Consider the following 12482-nt stretch of genomic DNA (forward strand, 5'->3'; position numbering starts at 1 on the left):
TTTCACCGCGAAAGAGTCCAGATGCAATGGACGGAAATCCAAATTATAAAACAATTTTTTTTGACATATATAAAAAAAATTATAAAGCAATTAAAGTATAATATAAATTTGGCCCAATTTTGCTAGGAAGAGCCGTCATGTGCCCTATAAATACGGAAAGCAGAAGGTTTTCATTTTTCCCTTTGCTCATTCTTTGTTCTTGTGCAACTCTCTCTCTATATCTCAGCCCCTCTCTTACGAATTTGTGGTGGTATATTCTCTTCCCTCATTTCTATCAACCCCCTCCAGGTATAGTATATACTTTAATATTTATATCTATGTCATTATGTCAGTGCCTTCGTTTGTTTCTCACTAGTACATGATTATTTTATCTGTTTTTATGAACACTTGTCTTCATATTTACCTTGTACTCTTGATTTTTATATTGTTTTTCACTGTTTGGATTCCTTTTTTTTGCATTCACTAGTAAATATGTTCTTGAATTTTAATATTCAAAATTATTGTGTCATGTGTGTGCGCGCGTAGAGGGAGGGAGAGAGGGAGAGAAGGGAGGGAGAGGGAGGGGAGATAGAGAGGGAGGGAGGGGGGGAGAGAGAGAGAGAGTGAGGGAGCGTATAATCGTATATGGAGGGAGATGGAGATGGAGATGGAGATGGAGAGGGGGAGGGGGAGAGAGAGAGAGGGAGGGAGGGAGAGGGAGGGGAGATAGAGAGGGAGGGAGGGAGGGAGGGAGAGAGAGAGAGAGAGAGAGAGAGAGAGAGAGTATAATCGTATATGGAGGGGGAGGGGAGGGGGAGGGAGAGAGAGAGAGAGAGAGGGAGGGAGGGAGAGAGTATATGGAGGGAGAGGGAGGGAGGGGGCGAGAGAGAGAGAGAGAGAGAGAGTATAATCGTATATGAAGGGAGATGGAGGGGGGAGGGGGAGAGAGAGAGGGAGGGAGAGAGTATATGGAGGGAGAGGGAGAGGGAGAGGGAGGGAGGCAAAGGCTACCAATTAATCGTCCAAGCATGTGTTTTTAAACTAGAGAGTTGCAATAAGTAGTTGGACTGTCTTATAAGCTTCCAAGAATATGGTTGAGCAGATTCACGTTTAAAAACAACTAGATAAACTTATTAAAACAAGAATATTTCGGACTAACTATTTATAAATTCAGTTGAAAACTGTATAATTGAATTAATCTTTTAGAGGTGAATATATAGTCTGAAATGTCAAGGATTGAAAGCATAAAACCCACCATAGTAGCGTGGAGAGGAGAGTATGCACGTGATCTACTATGGTTGGTCCTAAAAAATCCTTGCAAAGCCACTTACAGTAACTATTCCATTATATATTTGGCAAATTTGTTCATAAAAATTGCAATTACTCTTTGCTATTTTATGTAATTAGTAGCATTCACAAATTATCATGATATTTAGTATTAATCTTGCTAATAACTCGTTGGCGAAAATCAATTTTTCACAGAGTTTCAAAAAAATTAGGACTTTATTCTACTACTTTGTTTTTCCTTTCATTGGGTTGATATTGATAGCCTGAACCTTTGAATTATGTAGTTTATAACATTTTTTGCAACATGAAAATCATGTAGGTTTCTTTATTTTTTTTCTCGCAATTCTACATATATGCTGTAAATCATGCAGGACTTTTGCAAATTCTTCACATCATAGCGTGCTAGTCTAGTAATTTATTTCTGTTGCAAAGCAAAATCCTTTCTATCTAGGATTCTATAACTGTTTAATAAATATTTTGCTCTGGTGCAGGATTACTGGAATCACAGTTCGTATTGTAAAATTCAAGTTTTCAGAATTTAACATCCTCTTATAAACATTATTTGGTAATTCTTCTCTAAACTTGTAAAAATGGATCGGTGCGACACATCTGGTTTTGTTAGTGGCGGAAGCATCTTGTAAACATTATTTGGTAATTCTTCTCTAAACTCGTAAAAATGGATCGGTGCGACACATCTGGTTTTGTTAGTGGTGGCAGCATGTGCTTATTTTGGTCGTCGTCAAGCTAATTCTAATTGTCTTCTCCTGTTGGACTTTAATTCATTCTGTAAATGATATCCTCTAGTAAGAATTGATTTTGTGAATACCTAATTTGTAGAATTGACCTGTCCGATACATCATGCTTTGTTAGTGGTGGTGGCACGTTTCCTCTTTATGTGTATTCAAGCTGAATCTCTTTGTCTTCCCTCAACTTCTAATTTTCCTACTCTTGCAATTTTCTTTCTCTTCAAATCTTAAGTTGGCCCGGAAAACATTTCTCTTTTTCCACCTGGTATTATGGACCCAACTCCAGAAAATTGTGCCCCAAATGTTTCTAGAAATTTGATTGGTGTTGTTGATGATGAACATCATAATCTGTCAGTAGCTCCTTGTAAATTTGATGTCAGGTCCAAGAGGAAATGGAAGGTCCCTGATGGGCCATCCAACCACCTGGATGCTTCTTTGTCTCTGGGTGGATACTCTGCAAATGAACTTGAAGAAGGCTCGGTTGATACCGATCTGAGTATTAACCTCCTTATGAGTAGTGAGAGGAGAGATGAGAAAAGGAAAAAGTTCAGTGCGACTCCTAAGGCACTTGTACTGGGAAGGTCAGAGCCATACCTGGAATTAAGTCTGTCAACTTGTCCCTCTGAATCGGCCATCACTACAGCCAATCAAGGATCTATTCAGTTTCAGTATAGTGCAACTCAATTTGTGGATGAAGGGACCATATCATCTAGATGGAAATTAGGGCCTCGTCTTCCTCCATTGCGAAGTACAGAAACGACCACAATTCTCAGCCTTGTTCCTAGCAATGGTAAAACAGGTCCTGTTATTCCACACCTTTCATCTAATGTTACAGATGCCTTAAAGAACTCAGTTGCTTCTGGATCTGGTGTCGCACCTCAGCAACGGTCCCGAAAATCAAGAGTGAAACAATGTCAGTTCAGTGGATGCACAACGGGATCAAGAGGGGTTTCTGGATTTTGTATTAAGCATGGAGGTGGCAGCAGGTGTCAGGAACCCGGATGTGATAAGGGAGCTGAAGGCAAAACGATGTTATGCAAAGGACACGGTGGTGGCCGGCGATGCCATCATCCTGAATGCACAAAAAGTGCCGAAGGTCGTACAGATTACTGCATCAGTCATGGTGGAGGTCGACGGTGCAGTCATGATGATTGCTCTCATGCTGCTAGAGATAGCAAATCTGGCTTTTGTATCAAGCATGGAGGCGGAAAGAGATGCATGATGGAAAATTGCAACAAGAGTGCAGAGGGAATTAAGGGCCTTTGCATCTCTCATGGTGGAGGCCATCGTTGCCAGTATATTGATTGTACTAAAGGGGCTCAAGGGAGCACAAAGTTGTGCAAGGCACACGGTGGAGGGAAAAGGTGTACTTTTTCAGGGTGTATGAAAGGTGCAGAAGGGAATACATTACTCTGCAAAGGTCACGGGGGTGGTAAAAGATGTACTTTTGAAGGCGGATGCACAAAAAGTGTGCACAGTGGTTGCCTATTTTGTGTAAATCATGGTGGTGGAAAGAGATGTGCGATGGCTGATTGCACTAAAAGTGCAAGGGGGAAAACTAAATTTTGTGTTCGCCATGGTGGGGGAAAAAGGTGTAAAAATGAAGGAGGGTGTAATAAAAGTGCACAAGGGAGCACTGATTTTTGCAAGAGACATGGAGGAGGAAAACGGTGTTCCTGGGCGCAGTCAGGGCTTGGTGGTCAGGCTGTTGCTACTTGCGACAAGTTAGCAAAGGGAAAGTTAGGCCTCTGCGCTTTACACACCTCTCAGCTAGATAATTTGCGACCACATGGTGGTAGTGCCACAGGTCCAACATTACCAGACTTGCAAGCTTGTCTCTCTAAAAAGACTACAAGAATGTATGCATGTGAAAACAAACATGGAAAGGAGCCCATCCAATTGCAGAAACCGTTGTCAGATAGTTATTTAGTTGAAGATTGTGGTCTATCACAATTTTCACTTCCAGAAGGTAGGGTGCATGGAGGAAGCCTAATGGCAATGATGCTGAGAGATAGTGCCGGTGTTGGACCAAGCAAAGATGGTAATGAAGTTGGATGCTCTTTGGAGCCTGGTTCATCTCACTCATTGCCACATGAATGGGTTTGAGTGAACTTCTTCTACTGTATCTATTCTGCTTCAACTTTGTAGATGGTATTCGAGCAGACTCTTGATTATGTGGTTTAGGAGCTTGTTTTATTGAAGCTCTTGGTTAAAAGGTGGTCAGGAAAAACATTGCGACTTCTTCCAGGGTATTATACAGGAAATAGTCAGAATGTACCTGATACCTTCGGTGTAAAATAGGAAAAATTCCATGTAAAATATGAAAAATTTATGGTGCTTGTATAATTACTATTATATACAGTTTTATTATATAACTGTACATGTAACCTATGTATAGAGAGAAATATATCACAAAGTGGCATATATTTTAAGGTCTAAATGTGGACAATACTGTGATAGTAAAATTTCTCTCTAGTTTCCTTCTATGTAATCCTGTATAATTTTAATTTTACATACAACGATATTTCCTATGTGGTTGAAATTTGCAGATCTCATCTAATTTGAAAGAAAAAACTATATGTATGTTTTACTCCATTTGTTGTGCTATAGTTTTGCTAAAAAAAACAAGACTTTCTGAACTTGCAAAAAAGAAGACGTTATTTACAGGTGCTACATTAAACTCCTTGATTGTTTTCGTTCAAGACTTGGCACTTATTTCTTTTTTAAGAATTTTTTGTTTTCTCTGGGTTTAAGATTTCAAGCCACCTCTTTACTTTGTTTTAGAAGGCATGAGAAAATTGTCCAAACCCTGGTTTTGTATTTTTGTATGCGGGTGCGAGCTTGAGAAACTATTGCTTGCTAATACAATCTATATCAGTCTATAGCATATCAATCATTTCATAAACATGAGATTTACTTTGGTCACTTTGAGACGCACAGCCATTTCCTTTTGGACAAAACTTTGAAAGGAGGGCATATATTCTGAGCCTATAAGCTCCTATTAATATGTAAATGTTAAAAACTGATATGTTTGGCAAAATAGTTGGACCAACTGAGCAAATGCCCATTGTGAGTTGTGACCAATGGGTTTCACGGCCTCGATATACTACTTAGCCACAAAAACATGAACGACGCACCTTTAATAATTCTTTGATCAACTGGACATTTAGTAACATACTAACATCACCAGAGTGCACCCAGAGGGAATACACACACAGAAAAAAAAAACTAGAATCTTATTGTAAGAATTGCAACTATAAATCCTTTGACTAATAGCCTTGTTCTTTCTGTCTCTAAACCTCTAATCCTGCATTACAACTTCACTAACTAGAGAAGGGATACAATAGAAAATGGACAACAGCTGACAGGTCATGGGTGCAAAAAAGGTTTGCTACTAGTGAGATATGCCTGCTACAGAAGATGATGCTCAATTGGTGGTTGTAGAATCCAGCAATTACTAATAAACCATATTCTACAGCAGTGCCCTCTGTTTATGGTAGCTTCAAAGTTTTCTGCAATTAAACCTTCCTGACCTGGATATTGTGAGTGGATTGGTACCGCCATATAGGTTGTCTTCCACTCTGAACGAGAGCTATTTGTTCTCCCTTTTTCACCATTCCTTGCTCCTGTACATCAGTAAGTAATTAAATTTTAGGAGTGCAATGAGTACTGACTGTTAAAGACACAACACAGGCTCAATACAAGTGTGTGCATAACAATATTGTCAAGCTTAATAGACAACATTATTTTTAGATATTCTTGTAGAACAGTGAATATTTGCTGTTATAAATTCAAACCTATAGTTGACAAACTCTGTGACCTATGCAATACTTAAATCACAAGTCACGACACACCCTTTCCAACTCTCACTAGCATTCAACTTGAAATGGCAGAATTCTACAAATTTTTAAAGGGTTCGTCTAATGTGTGCCCATGGGCACACATTAAGCACCAACTTTTATGAATTTGGAGTGTTTCTATTGGTGGGATTTGTGTGAATGCAACGGGGTCATCTACATTTATGATTGAAAGACCAATCAAAATTTGACACATAATTTCTTATTGTGTGCCCATGGGCACACCACAAAAAATCTGTTTTTTAAATATTTAAATTGGCATTTGGCAATAAACCAGTATAATATCAGAAAGTCACCTGTAACAATGTCAATGCATCTGCAAAAGTCTCTTCAGCATCATCTGAGAACTGCATGTATATAGGGGAAACTCCTTGATATAGAGCCAACCTCTGCTGTACTGTTTTCCTGCATTCAGAAAGTCAATATGATAGTTTAAGCAGTGAAGATAGGATCTGCATACATAATCCTAAGCCTGTAACTTATAAACATATAGTTCCATGGGCAGGTTTTGCATACAAATTCAGGATTTGATTAAAAAATCAGCCTTCCTAACAGAATTACTTTGACTATCTCTTAGTAATTTCCTTAGTTTAGATATCACTCCAAATTAAAGGCTGGGCACTTGAGACAGAGAGGACCTTGTTGTACATGTTCTCGGTCTGGAATACACCCTAAAGACAAATCTATATTTCGTCATCCAAAAAACATAAATTCATTTCAGAATTTGCTTGATCAATTTGCACATAGCAAACAAGCTTCGGAAATCTCTATCTTATAATTGGGATTTAGAGTCTTTTATAAAAATGGAACCAGAAAAGCCTTAAACAAGTTATGCAAAGTTTCTGAAAGTCGTTGAGCCCCTGCAACGGAGGTATATACCAAACCTGTGTGACTAGTGTTCAATATTTCTTTAGAGACCAAATGGGAGCTTACTCATTTGTAAAGGCAAATATAGTGCCAGAAGGCCGATAGTGGCTCAAGAGGATAGCCATGAAGCCCGTTCTGGTGAAGACGACAAGTGAGGTTCCAAGTGTGTTCGACATCATTGTAGCGTGAAAGGCAAACATTTCACTCATATGATTCTGCGCAAACAAAGAGATTCAGTAAGCATGGTCAGTATGAAAACTAATAATATTTGTGTTTGTATAGTGTATACATGTCCTAGTTTCATAGCTTAATGGATTGAGGGAAAAGGAGAAAGAAAGAGTTGTATACTGCATAGTTTAAGGTGAAACTAAAGGAACAAAAGTGGAGAGGTGCACTCTCCTTTTAGGCACCTAAACTATTCACACACTAAATTGGGTGAAGAAATAGCATAACATTCTGTTTCCTTTTCCTGTTGTCCTTTTTCCTTTAGAAGCTTTCTGTACAGCACATCCTCCTTGTAATCCCCCCTCCCTTTACTGCTATTATGAAAGGGAGCATGAATATAGATCTACCTTCAAAGCTTGGCCGAGACTAAGTGGTGTTTCCCCACCAGTTATGGTTGCTTCAGTTCTTAAAGAAACTGTGTGCATGACTTTGACAGCTTTCAAAGGAAATCTGCAAGAGATAAAATCTGGTTAATGCAATTCACATTGATACTACCTTTTTCTGCTAAATTAATACTACCTTATGTGCTGTCAAATAAGCAAACTTATTAGAAAATTTTGATTGACAATAAGGTATAACGGGGTATACCACAGAGGAAAATGGTGATGTGGACTTCGGCAAGACTTAACCAGGAATATGTTATCGACATGGTAAAACATAATGAAGATTTGAAATAAAATTAAATATGTGTGACTTTACATACCAACAACTAGTTTTACGATCGGAAATTCAGTATTCGTACAAAGACATTCCTAATTTTGCGAGAACAGCCTAGTAATACTAAATTTTGAGGCATGCAACTTGTGGTTTCAACAATAACTAAAACATAGTAACTTACTTTCCGTGAGCAGTTTCTCCGGAGAGCATCACTGCGTCAGCACCCTCTCTAACAGCAATTGCAATGTCTGATACCTCTGCTCGAGTCGGAGTGGGATGAACAATCATGCTCTCCAACATATTTGTGGCTACTATAACAGCTTTCCCCATGCTACGACAGAGTCTAATAATCTCTTCCTGTGTATACAAATAATATTGTTGTCAGAATGCTATTCAACAATTCAAAGCAATCCATCCTGCCTCTGACTCTGATCAGAATATTAACCATTACTTGACGGGCCAGTCTTACTAGTGTACAAAATGCATAGTTTGCTATCAGTAAATTTTATAGCACCTGTAATAACGGAACCTCCTCCACTGGAAGCTCAGCGCCAAGATCACCTCTTGCAACCATTGCCTGAGATTAGCAAGGCACACAAGTTTTAGCATGAGATAGTAGGCTATAGGTGGAGATGGAAAAAAGTATTGAGAGAGATCTTGCAAGCTGTTTAACAAAAGATTATTGGAATATACTCTATTGGTTGATTTCAAGTTGACCTGGCAATTAGTTCGTGTCGTGTACTCAAAGGCATATACTCTATTGGAAATTTTCAAGTGCAGTTTTTTGGTGTCAAGTTCCGACTAACTCAGAACATTTTCAAATCTCTTTCCATAATCCTAATTTAGCAATAGTTACTGGATAAGACCTCAAACCTAGAACAACTTAGGACACATAGTTCAACTTGAAAAAAAAATATTAGCAGGACAATCACCCCGTCAGATGCTGCAATGATTGAGTGCAAATTTGGAATAGAGTCGGCACTTTCAATTTTTGGAATGACATGTATATCTGCGCCACAGCCTGTGAAACAAAGAGTGATCATGAAATGATTATAGCTACAAATTATATGTTATAAATGGCATTTTTCATAATTTATGTGATTATATAAATAAATTTACTTTTCAAATAGTTCTTCAGTTCATGCACCACTGCCGCATCTTTGACAAAAGAAACAGCATAGAAATCTACTTTATTATCCACTCCAAACTTGATATCATCCCAGTCCTTTTCTGTTGCACGATAATCGACAAAGTTATAGTAATTGCTAAATCATTTAAGCTATTAGCTAACACTCTGCTGTTGGACGATAAAGCATATATGTTAACACAATAGATATTAGTCGGTCAGGGCTTGGGTCTAACCAGTGATGGATGGCAGTGTAGCACTTTTCCCTCGGACATTCAGATGCCGTCTTGATTTGAGCTCTCCACCATCAACAACTTCACAATTAACTGAGTCTTCGGTTTTAGACTTGACCACCAAAGACATCATACCCCCTAGAATATAAAGCATGTGTGGTGACTGGTGAGCACAATTACAATTACAACATCAAGTCATCAACAAACGGTTCTTTAATAGAATAAAAGTACCACAAGCTAAGCTTTTTTACATTTTGGATAGTTGATAAGGTCATAATCTCCAGTTGTCATACCTACCAATTCATATTCCTTAACAAAAAAAAAACTAAGATAAATATTTTGAAAAAGTACTTTATCATAGAAACGTTATATCGTCTTTAAAACAGAAATTTTAACTCACTGTAATCCTGAGAGAACTAAGAATAATGGCAAATAGTACGGACTGCAATCAATAAAGGTTTAAATTTCAAAATATCAATGGAAAATGAAACAGAGAAAAATGAAGTACAGACTACGGAGCAAGGAGTGCTTTCCTGTTAAATTGGTGACCCCATATATACAACGTATAACCGTATAATAAATGGAGATTGGAGAAAGTACGAATTTGACAGAAAACAGAACGGCCTAAAAGCATTTGCCTTACCATCAACAAGAAGCATGTCACCGACATCAACATCATTCACAAAATCATCGTAGTTAACACTGACACAATCAGCAGTGCCAACTCCTCTTTTGATTGTGAAAGTAAATTCTTGGCCAGGCGATAACATGACAGGTTGAGGCAAGTCGCCACTTCTAACCTCAGGACCCTGCCACCAGTCAAAATTGAATGAAAATCATATTTTAACATATCAAAACTATATACAGCTGACAATTTGCAAGGAATGAGGGTTGTTTATCAATGCTTTAGTCTATAGTCTATCCCCTAACTTAAGTATGTTAGATGAACAAAAGACTAAAACCTTTCTTAAATTGAAAATATTTGTACATGCAGACTCATCTATTACAATACTGGCCCACAGGATCTACCTTTATGGGTAGTAAATAAGTATCTCAAATCTCTGAAGATCAGAATTTGGTAAATGAACGCTCTCAGGTTTCTTGCTTGGATATACTTACAAATCACATAGCCCTTTCTAAAGGCATATTTGACATGAATTACAACTTACAAGTACCTTCAGTTTCCTCAACTAAACTTGACAGAGAAGGAAAACAGGGTAAGTTATGAAGAAAAAACTTGCCTTTGTGTCAAGCATGATTGCAATGACATTGTCTTTAGATTGAGCGTTATATTCTTTAACCAAATCAATAACTTTTTGATGAGATGCATGGTCCCCATGGGACATGTTCATTCTAGCTACATTCATCCCAGCCTCGGCCAACTTCCAGATCATTTCACGAGTGTTAGTTGAGGGACCAATTGTGCACACAATCTTCGTCTTTCTCTTAACTGTAGGCTTAGACCACATACTGACTGATGTGTCAGCACGCTCTTGTAAATTAAGAATTTCATCATCTGCCTGTTTCAGTAGAAAATTGATTAGCAAAAAAAACAAAATGCACGTTTGAATGACACTGCTCTTTAAAAGATAGTTACAAAATTAAACCTAGATATAATTGTAACAAAAAGAGTAACTCCTCAAACCGTGACAGTTCGAAATATAGACATGAGAGGTTGTGCAATATGCCTGTTTGGGAAATAGAACCCATTTCTACTGCAATAGTTTAGGGGGAGGGGGTCATCCACTACAGGTTAAAACCTGCAAGCGTGTATGTAAGTAAATAATTCCAAGCTGTTTAATCTAAACCATGTATTATCATCTGTACAGATTCATTCGCATAACCATCTCCTAAAGTAACTTCAAGGCCAAACAATTTGTTATATACTTAAACAACTATCCTCCTCTGTAGTTTACTAAAAAATGATATCATAAACACGAGCTCAGCCAGCATCCATACAACACTAGAATAAATACAATAGAAAATCCACAAGACGAACTTCAGTTCAAATGTACAAAGCCAAGACAAGCACAATACGATCATCTCACTACAGTCACCTACTCAAAACTGCAACAAATTTTCCTATCTTCTGCAATTACTTCAAACACCTATAATTATATAATTTATGATAGGCAGATAAGCATTACCAACACCAACGAAACTAAGAGAACAACGATCATATCAACAGATACAAATAATTATATACAAGCACGCAAATACACGAAAGTAAGCACATTATAGTATCGAAACGAAACGGAAGCATAAACCGCAAGAAATGTGGAGAGTAAGGACCTTAGGAACATCAGCAGGAGTGACGGGAACAACCTCGGGCTCAGCACGAGCAGATCGTCTAGCATTAATCGAAACGCTGACACGGACACAATTGTTTCCATTAGTTTTACGAATGAGAAGTTTAGAAGCGAAATTGGAAGGCTTAAGGCTGTGGAATTGGGAATGAAGGGGAGTAGAGCTAGGGTTTGTGAGCGGGGATGAGTGAATTGATCTGGTAGCTACAACTTGAGCCATTTGGAAATAGAGCTAGCTAGGGTTTGTGAGTTGAGTTGAAATGTTGTGAGGTTTGATGTGAGATTGGGGGTTTTGTTTTGGGGAGGGATTGAGGGTGGAGAAATCGAAGATTGTTTTGGCTGGAGGGGAGATGGTTGTGCGCTGGGAGGCTTTGGTTGTATCGAAGTTTTTGCTCACTTCTTGTTTTTTTTTTAAAAGTAATAAGTAGTATTTTGTTAAAGAAAAGGTTAATTTATTTATTTCTAATTTGGGTAGCAAATGCAATGGCTATTATCGATTATGGTTGAGAAGTTGGGCGTTGGATTTTCCCCTCAATAATTAAATGATGCCAGGTAATATGAGTTTACATTTCAAAAAGTGATAATAATTTCTTTACAACAAAAAGTGATAATGATTTAAGGATTATGGTAGCTCCGAATTCGTTTTCAAATATTCCTCACATGTATTTAATCTCATTAATTAGTAACTTGTTTGTAAGAAGATAAACTTTTCATGCATAAATATGTATCACAAATTAAAATATGTCAATGTCATGTTATTATGGAAAAAAAAATTGAAAATCAATTTGAGATACGGTACCACTTACAATTTAATTGCTTCGATATAATATAAGCTCTTTAAATTTTACCAGACTTTTTAAAAAAGTGAATTAATTGACAGAATTAAATTCAACTGATCAACTAGAAAAAAAGACTTCACGAATTTTTTCTAAGAGATGGTCGATATCAATACATCAAACTAATGTAAATATTATCATTTAACTTTTTATAAGCGGATGTCACACATATCTACGTGGATGGATCGAACACTTTATAACTTGAACCAGGGATGCACATGGGTTGCGTAAACCGACCAAACCAACCCAATCCAACTCTTTTTTAACCCGAAAAATCCGACCCAATGCAAACCGAATAATAGATTGTTTGTTACGTACTCAACCCGAACGTAAATTGGTTGGATACGAGTTACATATATTTTT

The 12482-nt window shown here is 37.7% G+C and overlaps 2 protein-coding genes across 2 annotated transcripts; one reads left to right on the forward strand and one right to left on the reverse strand.

Moving 5' to 3' along the window:
• Nucleotides 1-149: 149 nt before the first annotated feature.
• Nucleotides 150-4518, forward strand: LOC141693180 (uncharacterized). Its single transcript, XM_074498197.1, has 2 exons — nt 150-288; nt 1758-4518. Exon 2 carries the CDS (start codon nt 2283-2285, stop codon nt 4116-4118), a length of 1836 nt encoding a protein of 611 aa, XP_074354298.1. The 5' UTR covers nt 150-288; nt 1758-2282; the 3' UTR covers nt 4119-4518.
• A 619-nt stretch (nt 4519-5137) lies between these two features.
• Nucleotides 5138-11693, reverse strand: LOC141690118 (plastidial pyruvate kinase 2). Its single transcript, XM_074494768.1, has 12 exons — nt 11270-11693; nt 10219-10497; nt 9621-9786; nt 8981-9115; nt 8738-8848; nt 8551-8639; nt 8133-8195; nt 7800-7975; nt 7309-7411; nt 6803-6951; nt 6166-6274; nt 5138-5638 (listed from the first exon to the last, which is right to left on the reverse strand). The coding sequence occupies exons 1-12, from the start codon at nt 11501-11503 to the stop codon at nt 5531-5533; spliced, it is 1722 nt and encodes a 573-aa protein (XP_074350869.1). The 5' UTR covers nt 11504-11693; the 3' UTR covers nt 5138-5530.
• Between the last annotated feature and the right edge of the window lie 789 nt (nt 11694-12482).

The sequence above is a fragment of the Apium graveolens genome, chromosome 10 (genome assembly GCF_009905375.1).
Source record: "Apium graveolens cultivar Ventura chromosome 10, ASM990537v1, whole genome shotgun sequence".
NCBI lineage: Eukaryota > Viridiplantae > Streptophyta > Magnoliopsida > Apiales > Apiaceae > Apium > Apium graveolens.

What these genes read in the sequence shown, in the direction of transcription:
- LOC141693180 (XM_074498197.1), top strand. Translation starts at nt 2,283, where the DNA reads ATGGACCCAACTCCAGAAAATTGTGCCCCAAATGTTTCTAGAAATTTG.
- LOC141690118 (XM_074494768.1), bottom strand. Translation starts at nt 11,503, where the DNA reads ATGGCTCAAGTTGTAGCTACCAGATCAATTCACTCATCCCCGCTCACA. An exon ending in ACTGAAGAACTATTTGAAAA is followed by an intron (nt 8,640 to 8,737) that starts GTAAATTTATTT and finishes TTTGTTTCACAG; the next exon opens with GCTGTGGCGCAGATATACAT. An exon ending in ATGCATTGACATTGTTACAG is followed by an intron (nt 5,639 to 6,165) that starts GTGACTTTCTGA and finishes ACTGATGTACAG; the next exon opens with GAGCAAGGAATGGTGAAAAA.